Source organism: Strix uralensis, chromosome 1, assembly GCF_047716275.1.
Source record: "Strix uralensis isolate ZFMK-TIS-50842 chromosome 1, bStrUra1, whole genome shotgun sequence".
NCBI classification, from domain to species: domain Eukaryota; kingdom Metazoa; phylum Chordata; class Aves; order Strigiformes; family Strigidae; genus Strix; species Strix uralensis.
Genome location: NC_133972.1, coordinates 23,172,947 through 23,200,762, shown reverse-complemented (window position 1 = coordinate 23,200,762; position 27,816 = coordinate 23,172,947). Strand labels below are relative to the sequence as shown.

Below are 27,816 nucleotides of genomic sequence, written 5' to 3'. Positions count from 1 at the left end.
AGGAAGCATCTGCACTGGCGTGCTGCCTCCTCCCACACGCTTAAAAACCTCCCTCCCTCCCAAAACTGCACCCCACCCCTCGCCTTGGGAGCCGAAACCCGCTCCGGTGCCTGTGGGGTCCTCAGCTGCGGCTTCCACGCCCCAAGGGTTAGACATGTGAAGTAAACCCTGTTAGCAAAGTTTTCCTTTGGCCTTCCTCGGGAGGGGTAAATCCTGTCATTGGAAACAGGTTATGCGTATGGATCCAAACGTGGGAAGGATGTCTGGGCAAGAAGCTGCCAGTTCATCCCCTTGCTGTATGTGGCAGTGCCTTTATTTAACAGAATTGCAGCTTCCGGTCGCATTGAGCTTGATACAAATCACAAAAACCCCCCAAACCCTTCTTACACATGTAGTAAAAAATACATACATCTTTCACCATTTTTTTCCCTAAGGAAAAGGTAAAAAAACATTTAAAAGTCCTGATAAATGTATATGCCAATAGAACCCCATCTGCTCAGAGGTACCCCATTAGCTAGAGAAGCAGTGCCAAACCTTGCAGAAAGCTCGTGTTTATCGACACACTTTAACAATTAATGCACAATGAAAACTCTCTCTTCCTGCAAGAAATAATTACCAGGAGGCAAACCAGGTTAAATATGACTATTTAAAAGACAGCCTCCTGAGCACTACGGCTTGCAGTTGAAGACTGGGAGGTGCAAGCTGCAGTAGGGCAGGACAGGCGATTCCATGTCACCAGGAAGGGACGAGTGAGGTAGAATGGCCACGCAGCGCCCTGCGGCCTCGGGCACCATTACAGCACCAACACTGGCACGCCAAAAGCCCTATAGAAGTTGTGGGGTGTGTTACAGCACACCACTTTTGGGAACTGCTGCCTCCACCAACCTGAAGTCTCAATCCAAATTTCATTAACGTTAGGTCTGATACTTAATTACTCTCTGTCTTACTGGCCCCACGCTAAATACATTTTCTCACTGTTAGCAAAGTATCAGCACATAGCCAGCGGTCTGCTGAACCATGAGTTTGGTTTTTGCATTCTGCTTTACTACAGCTTTGCACCATATGGCAAATATCCCTGGGACAGACAACTCAGCAGCTCTGATGCCCTTGAATTTTTATTACGAGGTGTGATTTGTTTCCAGTATCAAAATAGAAGCCATAGCAAATAAATTGTATCCAATTTCACCTTATATCACACAGCTAAAATACATATGAAATATAGATCTAATTCTGCAATGGCCACTTTATGAACATGAATGATTGGCTTTCCTTTGTAAGAAGAACCACCTGTGCAGCAAAACAGAGCTGCATCTGCACAGGCACATTTGCCTACTGCAATAAACCAGTGTAGGAGGTAAAGGCTGATCTGCTTTACAGGGGAGACAATCTGGTGTAGGAGCAGGCAGGGCTCCCAAGTCCAGCCACTTCCACAGGAGACCCTGGCTGGGCAGCAACTGAGGGCTGAACCCCCTCCTGCTGCTTCACAGGATGGGCGTTTCATCCTGCTTCACCTGCCTCGGTTGCTGCCATAGCTGGGTTCATTGCCTCCCTGCGAGGCTTGTTATTTCAGGCTGTGGTCTGAGCTGCAGGTGGGCTGGGTATTTACAGCTGCTACAAAGATAGTTTTTGTCCTCTATCAGTTCTACTTATAACAAGTATGGCTCCATGTATGGCTCCATTTTGCTACCCTATGCCAAAGGTTTCCCTTCCTTTTAGCCAGCAAGCCCCAGTTGAGTCCCACATGGCAGGGCACTCAAGGAGCCCCCAGCCCTCCCTGCTCCTCTGGGACAGTCTTTGGGGTATATAGATGGTTTCCAAAGAGACTGGTCCTCCTCTGGAGGGGAGTGGGGTGGGACTAATTTACAAGAGGACTTGGCAAGGGGGGGGCATAACAGAGGAGGTCAAGTGAGTGCTGAGGGTCAGGGAGCTCCTCACCCGCCGTCTGCCCAGCATGGCAAAGGACCAGTTTGAGCTGTGCTCCTGGCTGTCGCAGGCAGGGGAGCACTGCTCTTGGCCACTGCTCCAGCAGCAGACACCGCTCTGCAGCATCCTGCCCAGAGCCGTCCTGAACCTCTCGCCAGCAAAGACATAGAGGAAGGGGTTGAGGCAGCTGTGGAAGAAGGCGATGCTCTGGGTGACCTGCAGCCCGATGTCCAGCCGGTCAGCAGCCTGACAGCTGTACACCACCCTGGTGTAGGTGTTGATGGCTTTGACCAGCAAAACAATGTTGTACGGGAACTGAGAGAGGACAAAAGCAGTGATGATCATGGTGATGATCTTCAGCGATTTCTGCTTTTGGGATCTTTTGGCTTGCAGGAGGGTATTGATGATAAGGGCATAACAAATTACCATGACAAGGAGCGGGAGGAAGAATCCAATTATGACTTTCAAGGCCAGCACAGTAACTCTGAAGTTCATGCTGATATTTGGCGGGTATGTAATTTTGCAAACTGTTACATTCCCCACCCGCATGCTTTGGCTGTACATGATTTCTGGGATGCACAGGCTCACGGATGTCAGCCAGACAGCCAAGCACATGAGTTTGCTGCGCAGGAGCCACCTTCTCTTAGAAGCTTTAGCTTTCACCGCCTGGACAATAGTGATGTACCTGTCAAAGCTGATGCAGGTTAGAAACAAGCTGCAGCCATAGAAGTTGATCTTATACATACTGTTGATGACTTTGCACATGAAGTTCTTGAAGATCCAGCCATCAGAGGCAGCCTTGGCCCAGAAAGGGAGGGTGAAGAGGAGGACCAGGTCCGCAATGGCCAGGTGCAGCAGGTACCGATCCATCATGCTCCTCCTGAAGCGGTATTTGCAATAGACGAGCACAACCAAGGCATTTCCCACTGTGCCCACAAAGAAGATGAGCCAGAAAAGCACCGGCAGGAAGGCTCGAGCAAACTGCCTGACCTGCCTCTTGTCACACGGGAAGTCTGTATCGTTCACCGGGTTTCCATACGGGGACAGCACCACGCTGTCATTCCTGTAGTAATCCAGGCTGATCTTGCCAGGGTGGGTGTCCTGCAATGGGACATCAGGTAATTTTGTGTTGAGGGGTGTCTCAGTAAAGCATAAATTTGCCCCTCTCCACCAGATGCAGTTGAAGATCCCCAATATATTCCATTTTAGATGGGTAAGTGCAAAGGCTGCCAGCAAAACACAGCGCGTTTCAGACTGCTTGAAGTGTGTGGCACTGCAGAGACTTACAAAAATAACCTGCTAAGTAACAAACTCTTCACAAAAGAGCAGTTCACCACCTCTAGCCAACTTGTTATTAAAATGGCAGGTGGTGAGAACATTATCTCTGTGAGATCATTCAAAACACTGTTGGCTTGGCAGCTTCAAATACATAGCAAAATGCAAAATCCCCAACTTGGAAAGAGGAGGGGAAGAAGGCTTTGTGTTAGTGCTATGGTGGGATGGCACCATTGGCTTGAGAGAGGCAGAAAATTGACGAAGGCAAAGAGGGGGAAAAGAAAAACAGATTACACAGCAGCGTAGCTGTATACTCACTATGTTTGCAATTACCATCTTCAGACAGATCTTTACTCAGTCTTGAAGGAGGCTCCGTAACCTGGAAAGATGGGGAGAAAACAACAGATTTGAAACAGCTTTGAAGTAGAACTATGACTGTTTTCTTTCTTCTTTTAATAAAAACCTCAACCCTTTGAAATGAGTCTGGCTGGGAGATGAACAAATCACACAGAAATTGATGTCGCTCTTTGAATTATTTAGCTGTTTCCATTTTGCAAACTTGCATTTAGCCTACATTAGGCCTTTGGCTTCTCTATGGCACTGTGCTGATTAAGTCCTTTGATATACTGGAGTCACTGCGATCTCATTTTTAACAAGATGTAGACTCCCCACTGCGCACATTAAAAAAGAAAGTAACCTGAAAGCACCATGTCTTCCAAAAGACTCGTGAGAATAAATGAAATGTGTCTCTTAAATTGTCTAGCAACTAACAAGGAAAAGTACCTGCCTTCAGTGGTAGTTTGCAGTGTTAAAATATTTGCATCCTCTGCAGCAACTGATAATCTCTGTCTGCAACATCTCTTTCTTATCTGTGAGTTTAAGCATGATGCTTACTGCTGTTGGACTTCAAAGCAGATCATTATGCCCTGGTAAACAAGAAAATACTGTTTTTTCCTGCTGCATATTGCTTTTCAAATCAGCCTACCACTACAAAAGGTAGCTGAGCCTGGTGGGCTTGACATGAGTCACGCACTCCTAAGTATTCAACATGTTCTGCACCAGCCCACCTCTGCTAGTGCCTGAGGATGAAGCCTGGGGACAACGTGAGGTGGGTCCCATCGGCTCTACCTGGACCTTCAGTTAGCACAGACCTTTCCTCTGGACATCGGCACCTTCAAAAGTGGGTCACACAACTAAGAGTTTGCCTCACAGAGCCAAACCTCTCACCGCACCTGATTAAAAACACTTTTGCCGGTAGCATTGGGGCACAAACTGATGCAGTGTGCAGTTTGCCTCCCCAGCCTGCGTTAAGGTTGCTGTGCTAGCAAGTTCATCAGCAAAGCCAGTTTACTGTAAGCAGCTACTTTTAGGGATAGCAAGTGTGTTTGCAGCCTCATCTCTATTTGTGTCACCCTCCGGCCCGAACTGCCTTTGACCCCTTTGCCCACTCTTGGTGCTGAAACGAACGCTTGCAGCAAATATTTGCAGGGTTTTGGAATGTGGTCAAAACCATTTAATGCAGTTGTTTAGAAATTAATTGTGTTCAGAAAGCAGAGACTGGGAGCGAATCCTTACAGTTTTTATCTTCCTGAAGCAACTTTAATGAATCTGATTTATTTAGGAGCAAGTTTAGTAGCATGAGATCTTTGCAGCAAAAGAACATTAGTCTAGACACAGAGTATTTGTTTAAAAATAGATTGAAGAACTAAAACCAGTCATAAATATGTGCTCTTAGTTTTTAAGTTTTCTATCAAGACACAGAACTACACCCAGAATTATGCTGGTCCCTGGAGTTTCAAGTACAGGTATAAATTTAGTACCTGGCTTTTAACAATGCCCCTGGTACCCTGTGCATACTAGTTGAATTTCTGATGCACAAAACTCAAAATATATTTTTATTTTACTTCTTTTCAGAGCAGACAACCAAGGAGTAAATAGCCAAAGCATACTAATGCTACATCTTGATGGAGAATTTACGCCAGTAAATATATGCAAGCAGATGGAAAGAAACCAGCTGTATGATACCCATAAATCAGATATACCACCTGTAAATACGAAGATGTAGAAATTAAGATCAGTCATAGCCATGCATGTACAAATGATGTTGGAAGGCTGCTGAAACAAGTGGAAAACGCTCCTCTCTCAGCTGTGGTTCAATACAGCAAAGTCTCTGGCGGCAGCAGCCCCACAAGGGGTTTTCCTTGTCCCTGTCCCTGTCCCCATCCAGTGTGAGCACAGTAGGAGGCCACAGGGGTGACTGACCCTGCTGGGCGCAGGCAGTGAAGGTGCATCCACCTGGGCCCCCTTGTCACAGGCAGCCTTATGTGCATCACAGCAAATACAGGGACAGCCGAAAGCCGAGCTGGATTCCTACTGTCTGAGGAGCAAAGTAGCGCAGAGGAGGCCCCGTGCTAGCCACAGTGGCTGCCTCGTGCTGGGGTTTTGCTGTGTCGTTACTGCTGCGCTCGTATGGGTTGTATTAATAGTAACAATAATGTGGGGTTAGGTACAATGAGCTTTTAGATGTTCTAGCCAGCACCTGATTTTTTTCTACAGTGAGCTTCACAGCACGCTAAAAGTTGACAATCAACAAACTGTCTCTTGAGATGAGGAGGAGCTCCTTATTAATCAAAATTAGTTTGATCCCTTTCTGCTTATTTGGAGGGGGGTTGAAACGCAGTTTCAGGAATTGCTGTGCTAAGCGCGTGACTCATCCTTCCCAGCTACGCAGCAATGTCAGTCCTGCCGTGCTCCACCTGCTGCGACTCCTCATTTCAGAAACTTCTTGGAGAGTTGGAATCTCAAACCAGCAGAGCCTCATCCCCATCACAACAGCTCAAAATTCGGCTATCAAGGCTGAGACCTGCCACGTACAACCCAGAGGTGACTGTGGCCAGCGGCAGGCAGTCAGCGAGCTACTGATTTCTCCCCGGTACCTGTTTCCAAAACATCATTGTAGCATCTGCTGAAGGGTGCAGAGCTGCACATCCCCAGGGGGCTTTTTCATGTTATTTTTCTTTTAGCCATCAGACCTACCTTAAATTGCAATCAAAAAGGTCATTATAACTTGGTGAGTTCAATGCCAAATGAGCTTTTTTTTTAAAAAAAAAAAAGGGGGGGGGCAATTTGTAATTCACTTTCCTTTCCATGGAGGCTGCATGTGGGACAGACAGACATGAATAGCGAAGGAGGGGACTCACCAGGAGTGTCACTGCAGGGGGGCCAGCCCAGACGTCGCACCCAGCAGTCACACCGCTGTACACGGTGTTTGCTCTTTGCACCCACAATTAAGTTTTGGGCTTTTGTAGGCTGAGGTGGGTGTGTTCTCCCAGGATCCCAGCCTAATTAGACCTGTCACAGGCTGTTTTCTCTGTGGTTTGCACGGTTTAGGTGGCTCGAACACAGATGGCAATCTTCTCTTTTTTATTTTTTCTTTGTTTTTTTCCTTGGTAAGCCCTTTCGACAGCAAAGGGAAGACCTCTCATACCATCATTTTTCTGCTCATGTGCATCATCTAGCACAGGGCAAATCAGAGGCTGCTCCCAGCATGGCTGTGTCCTTCTGGAAAACACTTTCACTGCGGAAAAAAAAATCCCCAAACAAGAACTGGGTCACTCTGGGGAGCCACCAGTGTCCCCTGGGGAGGCTGGGACAGGGCTGAAGAGCCAGGTCTAGTCCTGCCTGCTCCAAGCTGGCCCACAGGCACAGTTCCCCATGGCTGCCCACCAAGGCTTTAAGCAAGCAAGGGCAAAATGGAGCAAAATTAAAGTACACCACCTTCAAGAGGAAAGGCCAGGATATTCCTTCTACAGAAACTGGGGAGACCCAGGGCAGGACTGCAGGCAGTCACATAAAGTCCCTGCTAGTGGCACATCTTATATGACAACCATCCAGAACAGTGTGGCAGGAAAGATTTTGAAGAAGAAGGTAATGAGAAGTGGTTAATAAATATATGAACCTGCACATCTTGTGTCTTCTTCCTGGCAAGCTGGCATGCAAATTACAGTGATTTAAATTCCCCTCTCTGCAGGAAGTCCGAGCACCATGGGGTTTTGCTTAAATACTGGATGATGTTCAGCTGTGACCAATGCTCATTTGACTCACACGTCAAGAAAATTTCCAAATTGCAGTTCAGGCTCAGTTCCAATTATGGAGAAAACAATGATTTGGCCTAGGTTTTGAGTTGGGGTGAGCTGTCACTTGGCACCGTGCTACAGTGTGGCATCCCTTTCCAAGCGGAAGGAGCCTAGGGTGCTCCACACTCAACTGCAGAATCCCCACTAAAGGTGTTTGCATGCCTTTAATAATTAGTTGTCATCCTGAAACCATTCCTGAAACAGGTGTAGGTTTCTATGTGATGATACTGCTGTACAGCGCATGACCTCTCTCGCCTCCTGGACCCCCGGGTAGGAAAACAGATGTGGGGGACCTGCTCCCAGCTAAATCCCAGGGCATCTGCTAAGGAAAGCATAGGTGTGAAATCACAGGTGTAGCCTCTGGGCTCAGGCACAAGTTACTCCCAGCTGGCAAATGGGTAGTTTGGCCCTCGGCGTAATGCAAGGTAATTCAGCATTGGGAGAGCTACATTAACTGCAGTAGGGTAAAGACATGCCCATGGGCAAAGCCTCTGATGCAAAGGATCTTCCAGTCCTTTGGTCTCTCCTTCATGAATTCAAGCACACACGTTCTGGATTTAAGTGACTTTAATTAGACTTAGCTTAATTCTCCCTAGAAGAAAAGTAATAAGTACAACTTAACTTACCCACTTCACACAGGCAGTTTCACTGTCCTAAGAGTCTCCAGGTAGATAAATGTCCAGACCAGAATATGGGTGGCTGCACACAGTTTGTTATTTTTCTGCCACATGCCATTTATTATGTGTCACTGACAACAATGGCATTTTTGCCCCAACGGTGGGAACAGAAGCAAGAGAACAGTGTGAACCTTACAAATCCTCTTGCCAAATTTCTGCCAAATCAATTCCCTATTTGCATCCTTCCTCAGTGCCATTCACAGTTAATTCACATTGAACCAAAACAGTAATGGTGTGGTCAGTTCTTGCAATACCAGCATGCATGGTGAGATAACTGTGATTTCCCTCCAGCTCATATCATTACAGAGCTAAGCATCTCTGTTTTCCTTACAAATACATTGCTTTCACGCTTGCCAAGAGAACTTGCAAGTGCAACACTTTTTTGGTTTTGGTTTAGAGTAAGTGGGAAAATGAAAACCACCGGCATTTCTTGTATCTCTTCTTTTTAACTTCAGGGTGTTTAATTTTAAGAACAATTTGGGGATGATTTTTTAAGGTCCTCATTTAGTGCATGTACTAATGGCAGAGATGTACTCAGCTTGATGTGCTGATCAGGTGCTGGAAAGATTTTGCAGATGTAGAACAAAAGTTTGGGTAACACCCTCTGCTGAGACTGACCAAGAAGTTTCCTTTTTTCTCAGTGAAACCTGCACTAGATCTGAATTTTAATATACCTATTTTCCCCTCCCTGGGTAAAAGGAGAACATTAATCTGCTTCTCTCCAAGCAAGCTGTTTTACAGGTTCAACAACCCCTCAGCTGGTCTGTTTAGGAGAGGCTGTGGCCATGATCCACTGTCCTCTATAAGGAAGATATTTGCACTCGGTGAGATCAGTGCCTCTCCCACACAACCAAATCATGTTATCTAGGAACTTTCTATAGACTAAAACCTTTGAGGCAGGTCCCAGGAACATAAGATTGGACATGACAAGTCACCTCTGCTGTTCCTTGTTTCCCCAAAGCGAGGCAAGACAAAGCACCTGGGCTTTTCCTGACAAGCAAGTGTTGCTCTCCATTGAGTAGTCTCTTATATCTTCAAGCAAAGAAAAGATGACTCTGCATCATATCATTCCCATCCTAGACACTTGCAAACACTTTGCAAATCAAAAGCATGGTTCTGTAGATCTTTCCAGCATTTCCTATTCCACCAATAACTCAATTTCAGTCAGGTCACTTGCTTAGGTAGACTACACACAGGGTTTTCTGGGGCTTTCCACACTAAGTAAACAAAAGGGCGTTCTTATTCCCATTTACAGCATGTGTACAGGGTCATTAGAATGATCTAAACTGAGTTCAGACATAAATTTTGATATGTGTAAGACCTGCCTGGTTAGTTTTCTTTGTTTCTTTCTTTTATTGAGGGTACATCGTGTTCTCATAACGTTCTCTCGATTGAGCCAGTTGCAGGTGGAAGCACAGGCAGCACTGCTGTGAATCTGATCAGAGATGTAACACACTGGGTCTCCAGAAAACAAGGTACCTGCAACCAGAAGCCACCTGCAATGCCACAGGTCTGACTCCCTCCCCGCTGTCACACAAGGTCGCCTCGGCAGACACAAGGTCAGAGGCTCCTGCGGGGAGCCAGGCTGCCTTGGTCGCAAAGCCCCATCTCTCTCTCTCTCTGACTTGGTACTTAGAGAAAGACATAGTTGACCTTTTTAATTGTGCTGAAAAGTGTGAATTACTAAACTCTTAGTTGAGATGCATTAGGCGTTCTTTTTGGGCTAGAATGTGGTTTTCTAGATGTGATGCATCCTCATTTTCTCAAATTCTTGAAGAAGCATTTAGCCGTGAGTTTTTCAAAATGAATTTTGCAGTTGTTCCAGGCCTTCGTTCACTCGAAAGAATGTATTTCTGCGTCACCATTTAAAACTGCATCAGACCATCCTAGTTAAACATATGTTTTAATAACTTTATTTATTGAAATGTTTTACAGGGTCAAACCTAATTTCTAGTAAGGAGAGTTAATGGGTTTCATTCAGCGAACGATGTCAGCATGCACAATATTATCAGTGTTTTTGAAGAAGGGATTGGTGAGGTGGTAATGTTAAATCACACTTGTGACAGCAGAAACTGTGATTTCACAGGGGTGATGCCAGCATCATCCAGCAACTCGAGTCACTTTAAAGGATCCCATACAAGTCATTTGGCAAATGTTCTCTAATTTAACTGTATGGGTTAAAAATATGCTTTGCTTTGAAATCCTTAGCGATCATATTAAAAAGCCCCTTGTATCTTCTCGGCTTCGCTGTGTTAAACTGAACTCAGGAGGACTGGGAAGAGAGCATATCACAAATACACTAATGTGGATTCTTATCTCAGATTTTTTTTTGTATTTCCCTCTTAGATGTTTTTGACACTTCAGAAAGTGTCTAAGTCTTGCCATTTCACCCACCTAGTGGTGAAGGGAAGGCAGTGTATGTAGTTTTTCTGGATTCTAGTAAAGGTTTTTGATACTGTCCCTCACAGCATCCTTCTGGACAAGTTGTCCAGCTGTGGGATGAGCAGGTTCACGGTGCACTGGGTGAAGAACTGGCTGAAGGGCAGAGCTCAAAGCCTTGTAGTGAATGAGGCTACATCTGGTTGGAGACAAGCCACCATCGGCGTTCGTCAGGATTCAATCCTAGGGCCAGCTCTGTTCAGTATTTTATCAAGGATCTGGCTGGAGGAGTTGAACGTACCGTTAGCAAGTTTGGCAGTGATACCAAACTGGGAGGTGCTGCTGACTCTCTTGAAGGCCAGGAGGCCTTGCAGAGGGACCTAGCTAGATTGGAGCACTGGGCAATCATTAATGGGATGAAATCTAACAAATAAAAATGCCGGATTCTGCACTTGGGACGGCGCTATGGCAGGCACAAGCATAATTGGGAGAGCAGTGGCTGGAGAGCATCCCTGCAGAAAGGGATGCAGGGCCACTGGCTGACAGCAGGCTCAGTGTGAGGCAGCAGCGCGCGCCCTGGCAGCCAAGAGGGCAAACCGCACCCTGGGGTGCATCAAACACAGCAGAAGCAGCCGGGCAAAAGAGGGGATTATCCCGCTGTATTCAGCGTTGGTGCGGCCCCACCTTGAGTGCTGTGACAGTTCTGGGCCCCACAATTTGAGGAGGATGTGAAGGTCATTGACTGTGTCCAGAGGAGGGCAACCGAGCTGGTGAAAGGGCTGGAAGGAATGTCGTGTGAGGAGCGGCTGGGGACTTTGGGTCTGTCTAGTTTGGTGAGGAGGCTGAGGGGTGACCTCACTGCTCTCTACAGCTTCCCGAGGAGGGGAGGGGGAGCGGGAGGTGCTGATCTCTTCTCCCTGGTATCCAAGGATAGGGTGTGTGGGAATGGTTCAAAGCTGCACCAGGGGAGGTTTAGGGTGGACATTAGGAAGCATTTGTTGGCCAAGAGGGAGCTCAAACACTGGAACAAGATTCCTGCAGAGGTCGTTGATGCCCCAAGCCTGTCAGTGTTTAAGAGGCATCGGGACAATGCCCTTAATAACAGGCTTTAACTTTTGGTCAGCCCTGAAGTGGTCACACAGTGGGACTAGACAATCATTGTAGCTTTCTTCCAGCTGAACTCTTACCTTCCCTTCCCGATTTCCCTTGCCCATTTCCCATTTCCCTTCCCCATTTCCACTTCCCCACTTCCACTTCCCTCCCAATGACACGAATAACAACAAGACTGTTACTTGCCTGAAATGTCAGGGCTTTTTCAGCTCCAAAACCACATTCAAGGACAGCCATCACAAAGGTTACAAGTGCTAACAGGATTTTATTGTCTTTTTCTCAATCTGTTTCAGAGCAGATGCTCACAAGCATTAACGTGTTGCACATGTGTAGCCAGGAGCAGGCTGATGCAATCCTCGGTTTAGCTTGAAAAAACATCACTTGAAGCCTGGCAAAGGGAAGCGAGAGCCACAGAAAGTCACAAATGCCCTGCGTCGTGTGGAGGGACAGATGCATGAATATTATGGCGCAGAAAATATCCATCTTTGCCGGAAACAGGAAAGCAGGTAACTGACTGATGCACAAAGAAGGTGCTCTTGAGAGCAAACTGAAAAGTTTTAAGAATGTGACTTTTCTCGCTTCTTTTGGGAATGAACTATTTTCACATGAATCTTCATCTTGGCATCCAAAAAAGCCCCAAACGTTCCTGCACCTAGTTTATAATTATTTTTATAATTAGATTTTTATATTTTTATAATTATATTTTTGTAATCTTTATCTTTTTATCTGTTTATAATTATATTTTTATATTTTTTATATTTTATAATTATATAGCTATTTTTATAACTATTTTTATAACTATTTGAATGGCTATTTTAATTACTATTTTTGCTCCTTATTTTTTATTCTTTTTCTTGTTTTAAATTATTTTTATCATTAGTTTTGCTCTCATGTTTCTATATTGTTTGTTTCAGTCTGTAAGAAAGGACTATCATCAATGCCACGTTTGACTTAGGATGACAAAGTGGCAGCAGGAAAGCAGGCCAGGTAGTTCCTGTTTCCTGAAGAGCGGGAATCTGAAGAATGAGGAGCAGGACTGATCCCACACTTCTAAAAGCGGAGGAGCGAGAAGGAGGTGCGTGGTATTTTCCAAAGTATTACACTTGCCAACGCCAGTCGTACTTTCAGCCCTCCAAAAACTGCTCTGCTGTGCTTCTGGGCCAGCCGTGGGAAGGAGAGCCAGGGAGAGGCAGGGCACGAGGGGTGTCTTGGTGGTGCAAGAACCGCAGGCAAGAAGCGAGCGAAAGGGCTCAGAGGAGCCCTGACAAGGGGCTGTGCTCAGTGCTACAGAGGACAAGCAGCAACCCCCGGGGGGCACCCTTGGGGCCCACCCTGGGAGTCTAGAAAGCTTCCTCCCCCCGGATGCGGGGCACGAGGGCCACCTTCGTGGAGCAGGAGCAGCAGGCACCTGGCCAGCATGGCCCAAAGGAGCCCTGGCCAGGGGCCGTGCTCAGCGCTGCAGAGGAAGGCAAAAAACCCCCAGGGACACTCGCTAGCCCACCGTGGGGGAAAAAAAAGCCTTCCTCCCCCCAGCTGCAGGGCACGAGAGGCCATCTTCGCGGTGCATGAGCAGCAGGCAGTAACCTGGCCAAAAGGGACTGGAGGAGCCCTGACAAGTGGTCATGCTCAGTGCTGCAGAGGAAGGCAAAAAACCCCCGGGGACCAGTGCCAATGTGCCCCGGGGGAAAATTCCTTCCTGACCCCAGTGCTGGCGATCGGCTATTCCCTGAGCAGGTGAACAAGACCTGCCTCCTCGTCCCACAGGCCGGTCACGCCTCCCAGGAGATGCCCAAGCCCTGTTCTCCCTCATCCTGGAGCCATCTCAGGGGCTTCCGAGAGTGGCCAAATGCCCCCGGCCTGATCGACCTTGGGGGCAAGAATCTTTCCTGTGCCTGTCTAGCGGCTGCTCCAAAGCACTGGGACACCCCTGGCAACATCCCTGCACCCCATTTCTTACGGCTGCTGCCCCTGGCTCCGCAGGGGATGAGGACGGCAAGCTCTGCAGTGCTCCTCAAGAAGGCATTCCCTTGGGCTGGCCACGACCCTCCAGCGGAAACAGCCCGATAGCCTCGGGCACCTCCAGCGGTTGGTGGCTCTTCTCATCTCCTGAGGGGTTTGCATCTGCTCCCGGAAGGCTTGAAGCAGGATTTCCATCCATCAGATGAGATTTGAAGATGGCCTGCCAGGAGCTGGCCTTGCAGCAGAGAACCTCCAGCAGCCTCGACCAGGCTCCAGTCTTCCTCCCTCAGCCCCCTCCCAGTAATCCCACCCTCTCTTCCTCTCAGATGTCTTTGGGCTGCCCCCGGGGCAGCTCTGGCAGCTGGACACTAGCAGGTGCCCCCTTTTATACTGCCCCGGGGCACTGTGACTGCTGCGTTGCCGGGGGGTGGCATTGTGGCATGGGGGTGACTGACAGGGCCCCCCATGCACAGCCCCGCCCACCCCCCTCCGCCCAGCACCCTTCGGAGGAAGCCTTTGGGTGCTGGCCCCAAGGCAGTTGCTGTGCCCAGGAGGCCCAGGGGCTGTCCCTGCCCTTCGTGGCCATGCGCTGGGCACAGCTGAAACCACCTGGAATGGTGGGGGGATGAAGTTCCTGATGAGGTTATTCAGCTGCAAAGGAGCTGCTTTTGTTTGGTTTTCTTTTAAATTAATAAAAGGAACGATATAAAACAATCCTCCAGCACATGCCTGGTAATGAATTGGTCTGCAAAACTAGTGAAATGAGGGCGGAAAGCTGCCAGGCTATGTCGACTCAGTTAAAGAATCACAACATTTTGATGCCGGCCAGGTGTGAAGAGACAGGCCCTCGCCCCTGTCCAGACGTGGCTCTGCTGGAGCAGCAGGCAGAGCGAGGCTAGAGACGAGTTCCCTTGCCAGCAGTGCCCCCTCTCCAGAGGGCTGTTAGGAAGAAGAGAGCCTGTCAGGAGCCAGGACTTCAAACCATATCTGCTTTATCAGCTAAAACCTGCATTTTGAGTCACGCTTGGAAACGAACCACTACAAGGCAGTGCATCTTAAGAGCACGCTTTCCTCTTTGCATGGGCCCTGCAAGGCCAAGAGGTGCTGAAATAGCACATCCTGAAAGAATTTAACTCTGGCGGCACTAATTGCATTCCCATACAGTGCTGTATCCATCGATCCTTGCACTGACTGCCCCATCAAAAAAGACAGGTCGTATCGTTTACAATAGACTAGAATAGACCGTTTGATGTGGAAGGGACCTACAGCGAACATCCAGTCCAACTGCTTGATCAATTCAGGGCTGACCAAAAGTTAAAGCCTGTTATTAAGGGCATTGTCCAGATGCCTCCTAAACACTGACAGGCTTGGGGCATCAACGACCTCTGCAGGAATTTTGTTCCAGTGTTTGAGCTCCCTCTTGGCAAACAGATGCTTCCTAATAACAGGACGTCTTGGCTCAGCCGTTCATCTCCATCGAGGAGGCTGCTCCTAGCAGGGATGAAGGTCCCAGGTGGAGCTCAGTGCCTGCCAAAGGCTCTTTCTGCTGGTGAGAAGCCCAGAGGTTGGCGAGGGGTACTTCGAATATCCCAAAGCGCTATCCCGAAAATTTCAGATTCAAATTCAAACTCAGATAAAACTTCAGACCTACCTGACTCCATGTTTTAAGCCATTTTATCTTAATATTTTTAGCACTTGTCATTCCTTCCTTCTTTCCATCTGTCCTGAGGACTGCGGATGATGTGGAGGATGTAGCTGTCGCTGTATTCTTCCACTTGGATAACTGTTGCTTAGCATTGCTGCTGCAGAATGAGAATCCTGGCCGGCTCCTCTGGGTCCAGGCGTTGCGTATGTGGGAATGATTTTTGGCAGTTTTGACCAGTAACAGCTACCAGCAGTAGCAGCTTTCCTGGTGGGAAAGGTTTCTTCTGCCCATCCTGAGAGGTGAGCCGTGATTGCCAGCGGGGCCTTGAGTTGGTTGACGGGAGGCGTGTCGGTGTAAATGAGTTGTCAGCCTTTGGAAAGGAGAGGATGCCCATACGATTGGCGGCGATCACACCACGCCCCCCCGGTAGCATTGACGCTGATCAAGCCTCGCAGCACCGTTGGCTGCAGCAAAAAAAGCCCCTTCCCGGGATGAGAGATCGTCCGGGGACGGGCTTTTGCGCTTTTGTGCTGCCGTTTTTTGGGCGCATCGTGTGGTGGTGGCTCATGCCGGTGGGCAGACAGTGGGTCGCGGCGGGGCACAGCAGTGTCCGCGCCGAGCAGGGGCTGTGGGGGACCCGCCGTTCCCCCCTGAGGCGGGCGCCGGCTGCCGCCGGGAGGGCGGGGCGGCGCCGAGGCGGAAGCGCCTCTCCTGGGGGCGGGCCGTGCTCGTCACGTGATCCAGCTGCCGCCATTGGGAGCGCAGCGAGGGCGCTCGCGAGGCTTCGGTCTCTATGGCAACCGTCCTCCCGTCGTCGCCGCTGAGCCCCGCCGCTGGTCGGGCGCGGCGAAGGGGCCGCCATGGTGAGTAGCGCTGCCGCCTCCCTCCATCCGTTTGTCTGGGCGACGGAGGGCGTCGCCGTCTCTCCGGCCTTGTTCCCCACCGCGCGGCGGGGCTGCCCCGCAGCCGTGAGGCGCCGCTCCGCGTCGGCCGCCCGTCGCCATGGGCCGGCCCTGAGGCTGGGCCGGGAGGCGGCCCGCTCCTGTCCCGCCGTGGAGGGGCGGCCCTTCGTCATGCGGGGGCCGCTCGGGGGGTGCTGCCGTCCCGGGCAGCCCTGCCACCCTCGCTGGGCCCCGCGGAGACTCGTGGGGCCTGGGGTTTTCGCAGCATCCAATGGCCCGGTTGTTTAACTGAGCATCAGCATTGCTGACTGACAGATGTCGAGTGCTTTGGCCTGCGCTTGTGTATTTATTTATTAGTTTAATGACCTTTTGAGGCTGCTTTCTATATTGCGAGGTTTCAGCAGTGGTATTGTCATATGTCTTCGTTACTATTTGTAACAAAGAGAAACTTTTCACCTAATGAAAACCCACCAACAGCAAAGAGAACATTAACTGATCTTTTCTTATGATCTCTCATTTGTGGGATGTGGGACTTCGTGGGAGACATTGGACTTGCAACCACATTATGAGAGCCTGTTTTGTTTACTGCTGTTGCTGTTTCCTAGGCTGCCTTTATTTTCCAGGCAGTTGAGATCTGTGCTCACATTTTCAGTATTGTTCATCCAGGTATCACAGTATTACATTTTCACTGGATCTGCCCTGTGCAGTTGAATTAATAAAGACAAGGTGATCAGATTAACTGTTGGTCTGAGTTGCTACGTTGCTGTCTCCAACACCAGCGACGGTTGCCTAGGGACTGCAGTAATAAACTCCCAGTTGTGTCCTGTCGTGCCTCCTTGTGAGTTGTGCTACCTGCATGAGCAAGGTTTATTCCAATGTAATGCCACGTCAGTGCTCCTTCTTTTGAAATAGAGACGTACAGAGAAGGGCTAGTTAGCCAGATCTAAACACACTTCCTTCTTAATTTGCCCTGGGAGTGTTTGTTTCTGGGCCATAGGCTGTTGAAAAACAAGTTCAGATTATCACTTAAGATTATATGAGAAGTCTCAAGATTTTACATATAAACTAACAATGAAACATAAAACACTTTCCTGTGCATTTTTGTTAGTATATCTATAAAAGATACATCATTCAACTACATTATACACACATACATGTAATTTATCCAAGAGCTTCCTCTCCCTCACAGTCCTTCTGGTTCTGATCCTCTGATTGTCTCAGTCTCTAATTTTGTATGGCTTTTCTGAGCATACTGGTCACTTGAGGACTTACTTCTGAGTACTGGTACTTTTAAAGGGGAAGCACTTATGTGAGGTATACAGGGATTACAGATGTGAAAATACGGTTGTTTTTTAACATACTAATTAACATGATACCCTATGAAAGCAAGCACAGATACTAGTCAGAAGGCAAGTCTTCACAATGCTTATGCTCCTTTTTACTTATTTCAGTGTATATTTGTCTCTGTGCTTATATCCATATCTGCAGGCAGAGCTAGGCCTTAATGAGCACCACCAGAATGAAGCGATCAACTACATGCGCTTTGCTCGTTTCAAGCGTGGCCTGTGTCTCAAAACAGTGGATTCTTGTTTTCAGGACCTTAAGGACAGCAGGTACTGGGGTGGGGGGGGTGTGCCATCCTGAGCAAGAATAAAGAAAACTATGCTAGCAACAATTGCAGGTTTAAATGCTTTGAGGTGACTTTTCTCTGTTTACGTTTGTATGTTCTTAGTGAGGAAAAAAGACCCAATAATTTTCCAAATGTTACGAGTCAAGTCCTTTTAAACCTAAGTTGTTCAAATTCTTAGGAATTAACATAGATATCAACAGCATGACATTGCTTTATCTCTTGCTTCTGATGTCTAAATTTGATGCAAGACTGTAGCTGAAGCAACATTTGTGATTGTAATGTTTCCAAGAGAAAATTTAAATACAATAACCAATTAGTAATATCATGGTGATCCGCTAACTACTGACAGTGGATGGTTTCAGAAGGACACTGCATTATATGAGTGACACTGTGTAGTGAGGCCTCATAAAAATGGAAAATTGTTACCTTTGTCATACATGACTCATCTTGACTTCTCTATTTAGACTTGTTGAGGAGACCTTCACAGTTGATGAGGTGATAGACATGCTGGATGGACTGCGGACTGTTGTACACAGTGAAGTGGAGTCAGAGCTCATAAATACAACTTACACCAATGTTTTACTTCTGCGGCAGCTCTTTTCGCAGGCTGAGAAATGGTACCTTAAGTTACAGACAGACGTCTCTGAATTGGAGAATCGGTAACATATATTGGACTATACAGAATGCCTTTCAATAATAAGAAAACTTCAAAGTGTAGATGATTTACATTCTTTTCTGAACCATAGAAACCTATTCTTTTACTTTTGTATTGATGATAGGTTAGTTTCAAGTCTTCCATCTATGAAGTAGCAAGATACACAATAATTTCAAATTTATCAGGAAGATGTTTTTATTGGTAATATTCTTACTTGAATTAATCAGTTAAGAGTGGGTGATAGGATGTGATTAAAAAGTGTTTGTTGTCTTGAGTAGATTATATTTTAATCAAGGATGCTAAATCTTACAGTTCTAATGCATGTAGCATAACATTCCGTGACATCATCTGTTGTATTTATCGTATTTGGGTAGGACTTCATTCTGTACTTCTAATCAGAATCTTGCATGCAATAAAGAGCATAGCATCAGCCTGGTAAAATGTGTTTCATAGCATAGCTCTTTCAGTAAATAAATACCTCCCTTTATTTTTCTTTTTAAGAGAATTGTTGGAACAGGTTGCTGAGTTTGAAAAGTCAGAATTTACATCTTCAAACAAGAAGGTAGAGTTTTATTTTAATCAAACCATAATGTCATGTGGAGTCATGACAAATGTTTAAAATACTTAGTACTGACACTTTGTGCTTAAGAGGGAAAAACAAAACAAAACCCAAAACCCCACCCTTTTTCAAAACAATCTCTGAATGTCTCCGAAAAGTACTATTTTGCAGTTTGACACCAAGGCTCACACTGAATTGCCTTGGCTGTTTCCGGATTGCAGATTCTGCACATCTGGAGCATGCCTCATAATTCTCATCCCAAAGTCAGCCAGACCAGAGATGTGTTGGGAGTGTCTGCTCCTGGGTTCCCTTCTCCCTGGAAACTGGGGCAAGACTGGGACATTCGCTTGTCTCGACATGGAGTCAAGAGCTGAGAAGGTTCCACAATACAGATATGACTCTAGCTTATCTTGTATGATTATGGTTGCACCTTATTTGGTTTGTAGCAGAAAGGTATATTTAGTCCATATATTTGAATACTTAAAATAAGATTTATTTGGAGCTGTGTAAATATTTTTTACTGTTACAATCGCTCAAATATTTGTTTTGTTTTCCTCACTCCTTTGTCTTTTGGTTGCTGCAGCATCGTTAGTCTTTTGTAAATTCAAGTTTGCAATCCTTTTATGTCTCTATGCGGTATTTTTGTTTAACTTTAGCTGAAAGTGAAGTATGTAACTTAGGAGCCAAGATACTAGTAAAAAATGAACTTCAAATAAAAGGTCATTCATTTGCTTTACGAAAGAAAGCTGAATTGACTGTCAATAGTTTTTTTACAGACTAAAGGAAACTTTTCTTCTTCCTAGAAATCTGTATAATTTAATTTTTTAATGTTTTATTATTTCTTTAGCCCAGTGCAGATCTCATTAAACCAAAACTGGCTCCATTACATGAAGGTGGGTCAGAGCTGCTAAACAAGGTGAGAACTTGTCTGTTTGTGCAGTTGTGGTCATGACCATTCTGCTAATTCAACTGAACTGGATACCTGTGCAGTAATATTTGTATGATGCACCTGTCGCTATATAGACATCAAGGTAATATACCCCAGAATGTAAAGTAAAATGCTAATGAATTAATAAATATTGTAAAGCATCTTAAATTTATTGTGCAGTTATGGTCTTTAACATGCATTGCAATATTGATCTTCCTTTTGCAAAGACATTTTGGCCTTTGTAATTATTTATTTTTTCATTTAATGAGGTAAATTTGTAGAAACTAGTATTCAGTTTGTTCCATGCAGCTGGCTGGCTTTCCAGCAAAGAAGTAAATTAAAATATGTAGCTGGCTGAAATTATTAGGTTATCCAACATTTTCTGTATCACTCAGAGTCAATCTTATCACATTCAGTCTTTTTTTCTTTTGTTAGTTGGTTGAATTCCTCCTAAAGAAACAGGCACTTAAAGAATTTGGAAATTACTAGTTTTGAAAATGTCTGATTTCCCACTTGCTGAAGATTTTCAGAATTACAAAACACATTCTGGTATTTAATGTTATCAGTAGTTTTTATTAGGTATTGAACTTATTTAGTTCAACTGAACTTTTTTTAAATGCCACACTTCTTACCATACACTTTTAAGTTATGGGCAGTCAAGATATTTAGCGAGGAGCTACGTTTTCTGTCTTCTAGCCCACGTTACCAAAATGACCTGTCAAGTACAGTGTCTCAATCAAATTGTTGATACATTGAGATAATTAAAGCATTCAAGAATTCAGAGTTGTGTTTTACTTATAGATCAATGTAGTTCTCTTTCAAAATCTGTTTCGGAACAGTTTTTGTTGATTATGTGTATCTGAAATCTGGTTTGTTGTTTTTTGGGTTTTTTTCCCGAAAAGTAATTCAAAGTTTATGTGATGAAGCTACTCTGACTGACAGAACATGGTTATTTCCTGTGACACAGAACATGATATGCATAACCTGGTATTTGTCTCTTTTAAACAGGAACTATGAATAAATTCTTACTTGCCTGTTGATTGAAAATACCAATGATGAGCAGCCATGAGATTTGCATCTCTGAACATGCAATTTTCTTTATCGTGAATCTTGATACTAACAAGATGCTGACCTCGCTAATCTCAGTTCAGTAAAGCATGTGCCAGATTTAAGTGAACGGTCCTATATATTACAGTAGAATTGGAGACTTAATTTTTTTTCCTGACTGAGGCAGCAAACACAATAAATAAATAGGTTACTGATTTCTTAGGAAGGCCATTTTTATAAGCATTTAGAAGCTTGTTTCCTAAACGATGAAGCGTATTTTCTTACCTGAAATATTTTGAAAATTCAAAATAGCACAAGAGCGTTCACAGACTTTTTCTCATTCATTAACCCAAAGACAGTTGCTTGCCTCCAAGAAGAAAATGAAAAATTGAAGATCAGACTCAAGACCATAGAAACGCAGGTAAATTCCTGTAAGCTTGGATAATTAATGCTGTTTGCATATTAAAAAAATCTAAATAAGAATCCCATGGTTTACTCTTACCTTTTTGATTAAAGTGTGTTTCTGAGGTTTTACATTTTCAATGTATCGCAGGCTACAGCTGCACTAGATGAGAAGTCCAAGCTAGAGAAGTCACTGAAGGATTTACAGATGATCCAAGGAGATCAAAAGGTAAATATAATTAAGATTTCCCCCCCCCCCCCCCCCGTTTAACACAACTGTTGCCTGTGCATCTAAAAAGTTGATCTGTATGGTGTTTTTCTTTTCTGGGAAATACAAAAGTTCAAGTTAGTATTGTCATGTTCCTGCTGACATTGTCTGTTCCTGCTGGTCTGTCAGTCAGCAGATAATCTAGAACATTAGTTGGTGTTTTGACATGTATTTTGTGTCACATAGACCACGATAAATTATTATCAGAAAGTATTATTCCAGGTGCTATCAGGAAGTAGTATTCCAGAGTTCATATTCTCAGGGGCGATTTGTATTAACAGATGAAAACAGAAATAAATTTGTTTCCCCCCATTTATTAATGAAAAAATAATATCTAACCTAGTTTTTATAGCAACAATAAAACACTAATGCTTTCAAGCATCTGTCACAGATGATACTGACATGGACAAACTAGACTTGCTGCTTCTCACTTCAGACTTTAAAAACCTAAATACTTATATTTTAAGTGTCCAGTGTCCTATATTCTTAAATATCAACAGAAATTTTGCTACAAGTGTCAATGATCATGGGTCAGATGGCAAATGTTTGATTTTATGTAGTTCTACCCGTGTCACTGTACTGTCAAAAATGGCTCACTGTTTATTTTTATTACTTGAGGTTCTTAATCTTTTTTGTGAGTGAGGATTCAACCATGGTGAGTTGCTGCTGCAGAAAAAAAAACATAAGAAGCTAGAAGTCATGCAGGTTAACACAGATAAATCTGTTCAGATCACCTTAGTATTCTTTTAAGTTTGTGCCTTTATTTTGTCAATAATTAGAATTTTCTAAAGTTTGTTCATTTGTTTCTTAAATTTAAACACTTCAGTTCAAATTTTTACAAAATCAGAACACTTTAATCCCATTATTTTGAGAAACTGACTTTTTAAAATTCCTGTAGTATTTACAGATTTGGAAAGGAATATCTTAAAACATTTCCACTTTAATTTTCATATTTTAATCCTCATTTCTTTTTATTTTGCTTTCTAACTGGTTTATGGTATGTACTTGGCTCCCTTAAATCTAGTAACTTTCAAAATCTATATTCAATAATATTAATTGAGAACTTGATTTATCAGTCATGGCAAATATTTTCTTTATCTGTTTTGTTAAGACTGAAATTATTAAAGGTTTAAAATATTGAAGGGGTTTATTAAATCCTGGATAATAGTGTTTGTAGTTTTAAAAGATTGGAACCAAATCTCATCCTACTTTTCTGATTGAACTTGAATTGGCCTCAGTGTCAGGGCTGCTGAGTATCTTCAGGTTTCATGTCCTAATTTGCTCTCTATAATCTGTCACTTTCTTCTTCAGCTCTTACATTTTCTATTTACAGGCATATATGTTGTTGAAACTAGCTATTAGATACAGTGCTGAAATGTAATACTTTATTTAATCAAAGTATTAGTCGTTTGGAAAAAATGCTGAATTTAATCTGGTTTCACTACACACTTTTATAGGATTGGTGTCAATAAAATCATATGAACCCAGTTGCTCATTAAAGCAGTAGTTTTCAAACTCTTTGGACAATGACTGCCAAACCATAATGGTTTGTAAGGACCAACTCAGCAAATTTCTACCTTTTTTTAATAATTAATATGGTTCCACACACCAAGTGTGAACCACGGTTTGGGAGTATCTGCTCTGTTGGATCAGTTTAACTTGAGGATTTAGAATTTTTACATAATTGACTAATGTCACAGTTTAGAAAAATGATCACTGTCTATTCTGATCTGAAACATTATACAATGCAGTGCTTTTCAGCATTGCAGCCTTGGACTCTGTCTCAAAATTCAAAATAAGCTTTTCTTCTGTACAGGTACTATTATTAAGTGGTTTCCTATGCTCAAATCTTAGCTTCCACATAGAAAAAGGAGAAGATCTTCCTTAGTTTTAGATTTTTGTTCTTTTTAAGGTGCTGCTGGTTCAGCCTCATCCTGAGTCATTATACTTGTGAGAGTTTGAAGCTGAGCTTTTAAACGTGAAAGAGTGTTTTGGTTTTTTGTTTTAAATGGACAACCATAGAACAGTGGCATGACTATAATGTTTTCTGACCCAGAACTGATGGCCAGAAGAGTTTGGGCTGTTTCTTCTCACAAGGAAACAGGAAAGTTGCTTCACAAGCAACTGTGGAGGCTCTTTTTGGAATGCATCTGAGAACAGTGCAATATCGGTACCTGATTGATCATATGAGCCTTAACACTTTCATCCTTTCCTACCTGTATTACACTAACGGCTTTTGAAATGCCTGTGATATTTTACCTACTTTAAAAATACAGTATAGCATAGACATTCAGATCTTAAACTGTAATTTACTATTTCTGTATGCTAAATAACTTCTTGTGATATGCTTCATCCTGTGGCTTCACTTAATTCCTAAAGAAGTGAAGTAAAAGAACTTGAAATCTCACCTTGGCAGAGAAGACATTCCAGCTGCCTTTAAAATGCATTTATTAACAATTTTTTAAAGTCATAAATTAGTTAGTGCTTTAACTATTTTTTTTTTTAGTTAAAGCACTTCTAATTTAGGCTTTACAGGAATAACGTGAACATAACTATTAAAAATTAAGATGTACCCACTCTATGTGAAATTTTGCACTTGACATTTTAAATATTTCTTCTGTTGAAGACTAATGAAAACCAGGATATCACTGAACTGGAGAATAAAGTGGCAGCTTTGAAATGCCAGTTTGAGAAGACTTTGAATGACTCTACTGCAAACCAAAAATTCTTGGAAGAGAACTTGGCAACAACAAAACATGACTTGCTTAAGGTTCAGAATCAGCTATCCACAGCTGAAAAGGTTAGCATTTTACTGTAATGTAAAGGTGATATCCTTACTCACATTTTAACTGATTAGTAATTTAACAAGCATACACTACAGGATGCAGTTTACTGGTTCACGCTTGGGCCTGTGTATTTCAGTTATTTCAGTGGAAAAACACATTAAAATAGCAAAATCACAACTAACTGTGTGATTATATCTAGATGAATACTTAAAAATTGCCCATTTGTCTGCATAGAAATTTTGAATGAAAAGTGTATTCCCAGTCTTCAGGAGGCTTTTAGCCTGATTTCATTATAACATAAAGTTTGTGGTTTTGTCTCTTCCAGTAATATCATTTGGATCTACTAGCTGACTTCATCTAAATTTTACTAAGTTCAAGAAACTATTATTCTGAAACTTGAGAAGGAAAAGCAAGTCATCTTTTTTAAAAAAAGTATATCAGCCTGGTTTTCATAATATGTAAATAATCTGTTGATGTTGGTATTATGTAGGAACTGGAGAAGAAATTTCAGCAAACAGCTGCCTATCGCAACATGAAAGAGATTCTCGCTAAGAAGAATGAACAGATAAAGGATCTACGTAAAAAGCTTTCCAAGTAAGTGGTGCTGTTCTGTCTGTCCAAGCAGGATCCCTGTTTTGGATCCATGTTTTGCTCCCATTTTGTTTTTAAAAATGTGGAGCTGTCTGTCAGACTATACATTTTCTGTTAAAAAGAATTTCTAGTAGGCTGTTCCCTGATTTTTGACAAGCCAGTCCTTTTAATGGATGCTAGATGAGTAGGGCTGATAGGTGCAACAGCAGCTACGGTGTAGCAAATAATGAGAGAATTTAGTATGGAGAGTATGCAAAATATTCATTAGTGTGATAGATAAGGCCCCAGGTGCTACACACAGAGATACAGATGGGAGATGTACTCGATGCTTTGGCATTATGTTATTTCTTCCACACTTGTTTATGGGAATGAGAAGTCTACAGTATGTAAACAGGGTTAGGCCTGTAAAGTAAGATTAAAGTAAGAGTAAAGAAAGATACACCCTGGGCATTATAGTGCATAGAAGACCGTCATTCTGCAAATGTCAAGTGAGCTTTGGCAACGTGGATGTAGGAGGACAGAGGTGGAACTTAAAACTTCTGTGTAAATTTCTGCGTGTATTTTGGAATTTGTGGGTAGGTTCCTGGTCATTCCCTCATTCAACTATTTGGTAAACTGTCCAGTTTTAAAAGGAGAAAATAGTTTAAAAAGTATATACATTTGTCTGTGCCCTAAGTCATACAGTGAACCTTGATAGGAATGCATCACTAGTTGGGAGTAATTTATTACTTGGGTTTCATATTTTCTTTAGAGACAAAACGTCTCTTGGTATTTTCTACTCTGTTTTAATGATTACTTTTTTTCTTTTAATCCTCAGATATGAGCCAGAGGACTAAGATACCAAAACCATCTGATCTATCAGAAGCTGCCATAGAAAGAAAAATGTAGACTGGTATTTTTCAATAATTTTTGTTTTGAATGGTGTATTTTTTGCTTCTAGTGCTTAAAATAACTTGTTCTTAATAGTAATAACACAATGAAACTCCCACCTTACTTCCTTGTAAACCTACAATTTATAGGTATTATAAGCTATATAATATAATAATATAATATAAAACCTATTATAAACTATAGGTATTAGTTTCTGTAGTCATGTTTTTAGTTGTTAACCACTGACATTCCTTGAGAAATAGCAAAGAGGAGCTTACTGAAGAACTGAGATCATCCTTTACAAAGAAAGGAGTTTATTTTTGTTAAGAAAAGAAAAAAAAAAAAGGGGAAAAAAAGAAGCATTAGGGTTTTTTGATGTCTCTGAGGTAGAAACTCCAGTTGTTACTTTTGTATAGTTAACGTAGTTATGAAGTGGCATTATATGTGAAAATTCCATCAGTGGAAGGAAAAAGTAGGAGGAAAAAATGAAACATGCCGATTGTGTAATGTTATTTCATCCTGGACATGTCATACCTTAGCAAAACATGGTCAGTAACATTTTGCTAGAGGGTGTTCTTTAGGCAGTGAGGTACATACCAGCGCTGGACCCTTTCAAATACAGCCACTAATTGAAGTTACGCTTTTTCACTTGAATTTACTTGAAACAAATCTGAACATTGGAAGACCAATTCCAATTTTGCCAGTATTCCTAGTGTTAACATGATAATCTGAAAACGCATAGGGAAGTTGCTAATGGAGCAGATTTCTTGGGAATGGAGTTTAGATGTTTTCATCTCCTTTTTTAATGTAACCTCACCAGAAAACAGCTAACTTCTCTCAAGTCTTTTACGTGTCATCTTCTGCCTTGCACTTATCTGGCAGCCTCTTCTTAGTGCATTCTACTTGTTCATCTGTCCCTGTGCATATGTATGTTGTATTTTACTCCAAATAAAGCTATTCTGTTTTCAGACATTGAATCTTTAAGGAGCAGGTTTTTTATAGGAATGTTTTCTGTAGCTCTTTTTTTTTTAATACCTGTAGAAAGGAGTTACAGATCAGCAAAGAATTTTGCTAGAAATACGACCATGTAAATTAGAGATTCATGCTCAAAGCCACACCACATCAAACAGCTGTAAAAAAGTGTACCAGTGGCAGGGCTGGGAAAAGGCTGGGGGGCGGGGGGGGATGGAACGGGACGTGTGGTGTGTTACAGAAACTGACATTTAACAGTGCCTGTCTCAGGAGCTGCTTGAACTGAAGTGGATCGTTTTTCCTCATTCTTTCTCAGAGAGGCAAAGCTCTTAAAATTGCTCAAGCAGTGATACCCCAGTCAAATCTGCCATACACTTGCAGTCTGTAAGTTCTTTGTTGCCCTTTCCCCCCTGTTGGTTAACCAAGATTGATCTGGGATCAAGTCCTGTGTCTGTAGCGTGATATTATTGCTGTAGCACAACAGTAGGGCTTTATGGGGTGACAGACTCCTCCTGCAGTGTCAGTTAAATTCATGAAAGGTATTGTTTTGCCCCTTGTACAGTCACTAAAATGTTAACTTCTTAATCAGGATGTACCAAAGACCTTTCTGGCCTGTGTTTGCTCAGAGCAATTACGTTGCCTAGGAGTACTAGTCTGGGTGAGTATTGTGTTCTTCTTTGTAATAAAACTCATTTTAATGTGATCAGCTACTATTTCTAAACTCACAGGTAAAAGGTGAAGGAAGGCAGAGCATCTCATGACTTCTGGTTTTCTGATCAATCTTTGGCTGTTGACTTAGCTAGAATATTGACTCTGTGATGTGGCATTATCTGCTTAGAAACAATCGCAACAAGGAAGTACACTATCGACTTCAGTATAGGAGTAGGTGTCATTGAAATAAGTTGGCTGTAGGCAAGTGTGGTTACAGACCTTGTTATCTCCTCAAATGAGTAAGGCAAAGCTTGCAGACAACTGTGCAGTGCAAAATTGAAACGCTGGCTTTGATTACCTGTCTTGCAAATTGCCAGTTTAGTGAGTGTGAGATCAGTGTGATGCTCTCATTGGTTTCTGTTGCACAATGGCTAAGTAAGGGTCTTTTGGG

At 43.5% G+C, this 27,816-nt stretch overlaps 2 protein-coding genes across 4 annotated transcripts; one reads left to right on the top strand and one right to left on the bottom strand.

The window, feature by feature from the left end:
• Nucleotides 1-295: 295 nt before the first annotated feature.
• On the bottom strand, nt 296-15,786 carry CCR9 (C-C motif chemokine receptor 9). Of its 2 annotated transcripts, XM_074859586.1 has the most exons (3): nt 15,111-15,786; nt 3,517-3,577; nt 296-3,024 (listed from the first exon to the last, which is right to left on the bottom strand). In XM_074859586.1, exons 2-3 carry the CDS (start codon nt 3,532-3,534, stop codon nt 1,861-1,863), a joined length of 1,182 nt encoding a protein of 393 aa, XP_074715687.1. In that variant the 5' UTR covers nt 3,535-3,577; nt 15,111-15,786; the 3' UTR covers nt 296-1,860. The 2 variants fall into 2 exon arrangements, 1 of the variants encoding a protein (XP_074715687.1); XR_012627636.1 differs by lacking the exons at nt 296-3,024; nt 3,517-3,577 and adding an exon at nt 9,521-10,672.
• Nucleotides 15,787-15,828: 42 nt separating this feature from the next.
• LZTFL1 (leucine zipper transcription factor like 1) lies at nt 15,829-26,719 on the top strand. Of its 2 annotated transcripts, XM_074859551.1 has the most exons (10): nt 15,829-15,967; nt 17,495-17,619; nt 18,101-18,295; nt 18,793-18,853; nt 19,698-19,766; nt 21,181-21,246; nt 21,379-21,456; nt 24,122-24,295; nt 24,772-24,875; nt 25,690-26,719. In XM_074859551.1, exons 1-10 carry the CDS (start codon nt 15,965-15,967, stop codon nt 25,706-25,708), a joined length of 894 nt encoding a protein of 297 aa, XP_074715652.1. In that variant the 5' UTR covers nt 15,829-15,964; the 3' UTR covers nt 25,709-26,719. The 2 variants fall into 2 exon arrangements, with proteins under 2 accessions (XP_074715652.1, XP_074715660.1); XM_074859559.1 differs by lacking the exon at nt 18,793-18,853 and having other exon boundaries at nt 19,698-19,743.
• Nucleotides 26,720-27,816: the final 1,097 nt, after the last annotated feature.

Excerpts from the sequence above, each read along its gene's own strand:
- LZTFL1 (XM_074859551.1), top strand. Across the intron at positions 18,854-19,697 it reads TTACATCTTCAAACAAGAAG|CCCAGTGCAGATCTCATTAA; the intron begins GTAGAGTTTTAT and ends TTATTTCTTTAG. Across the intron at positions 21,457-24,121 it reads TGATCCAAGGAGATCAAAAG|ACTAATGAAAACCAGGATAT; the intron begins GTAAATATAATT and ends CTTCTGTTGAAG.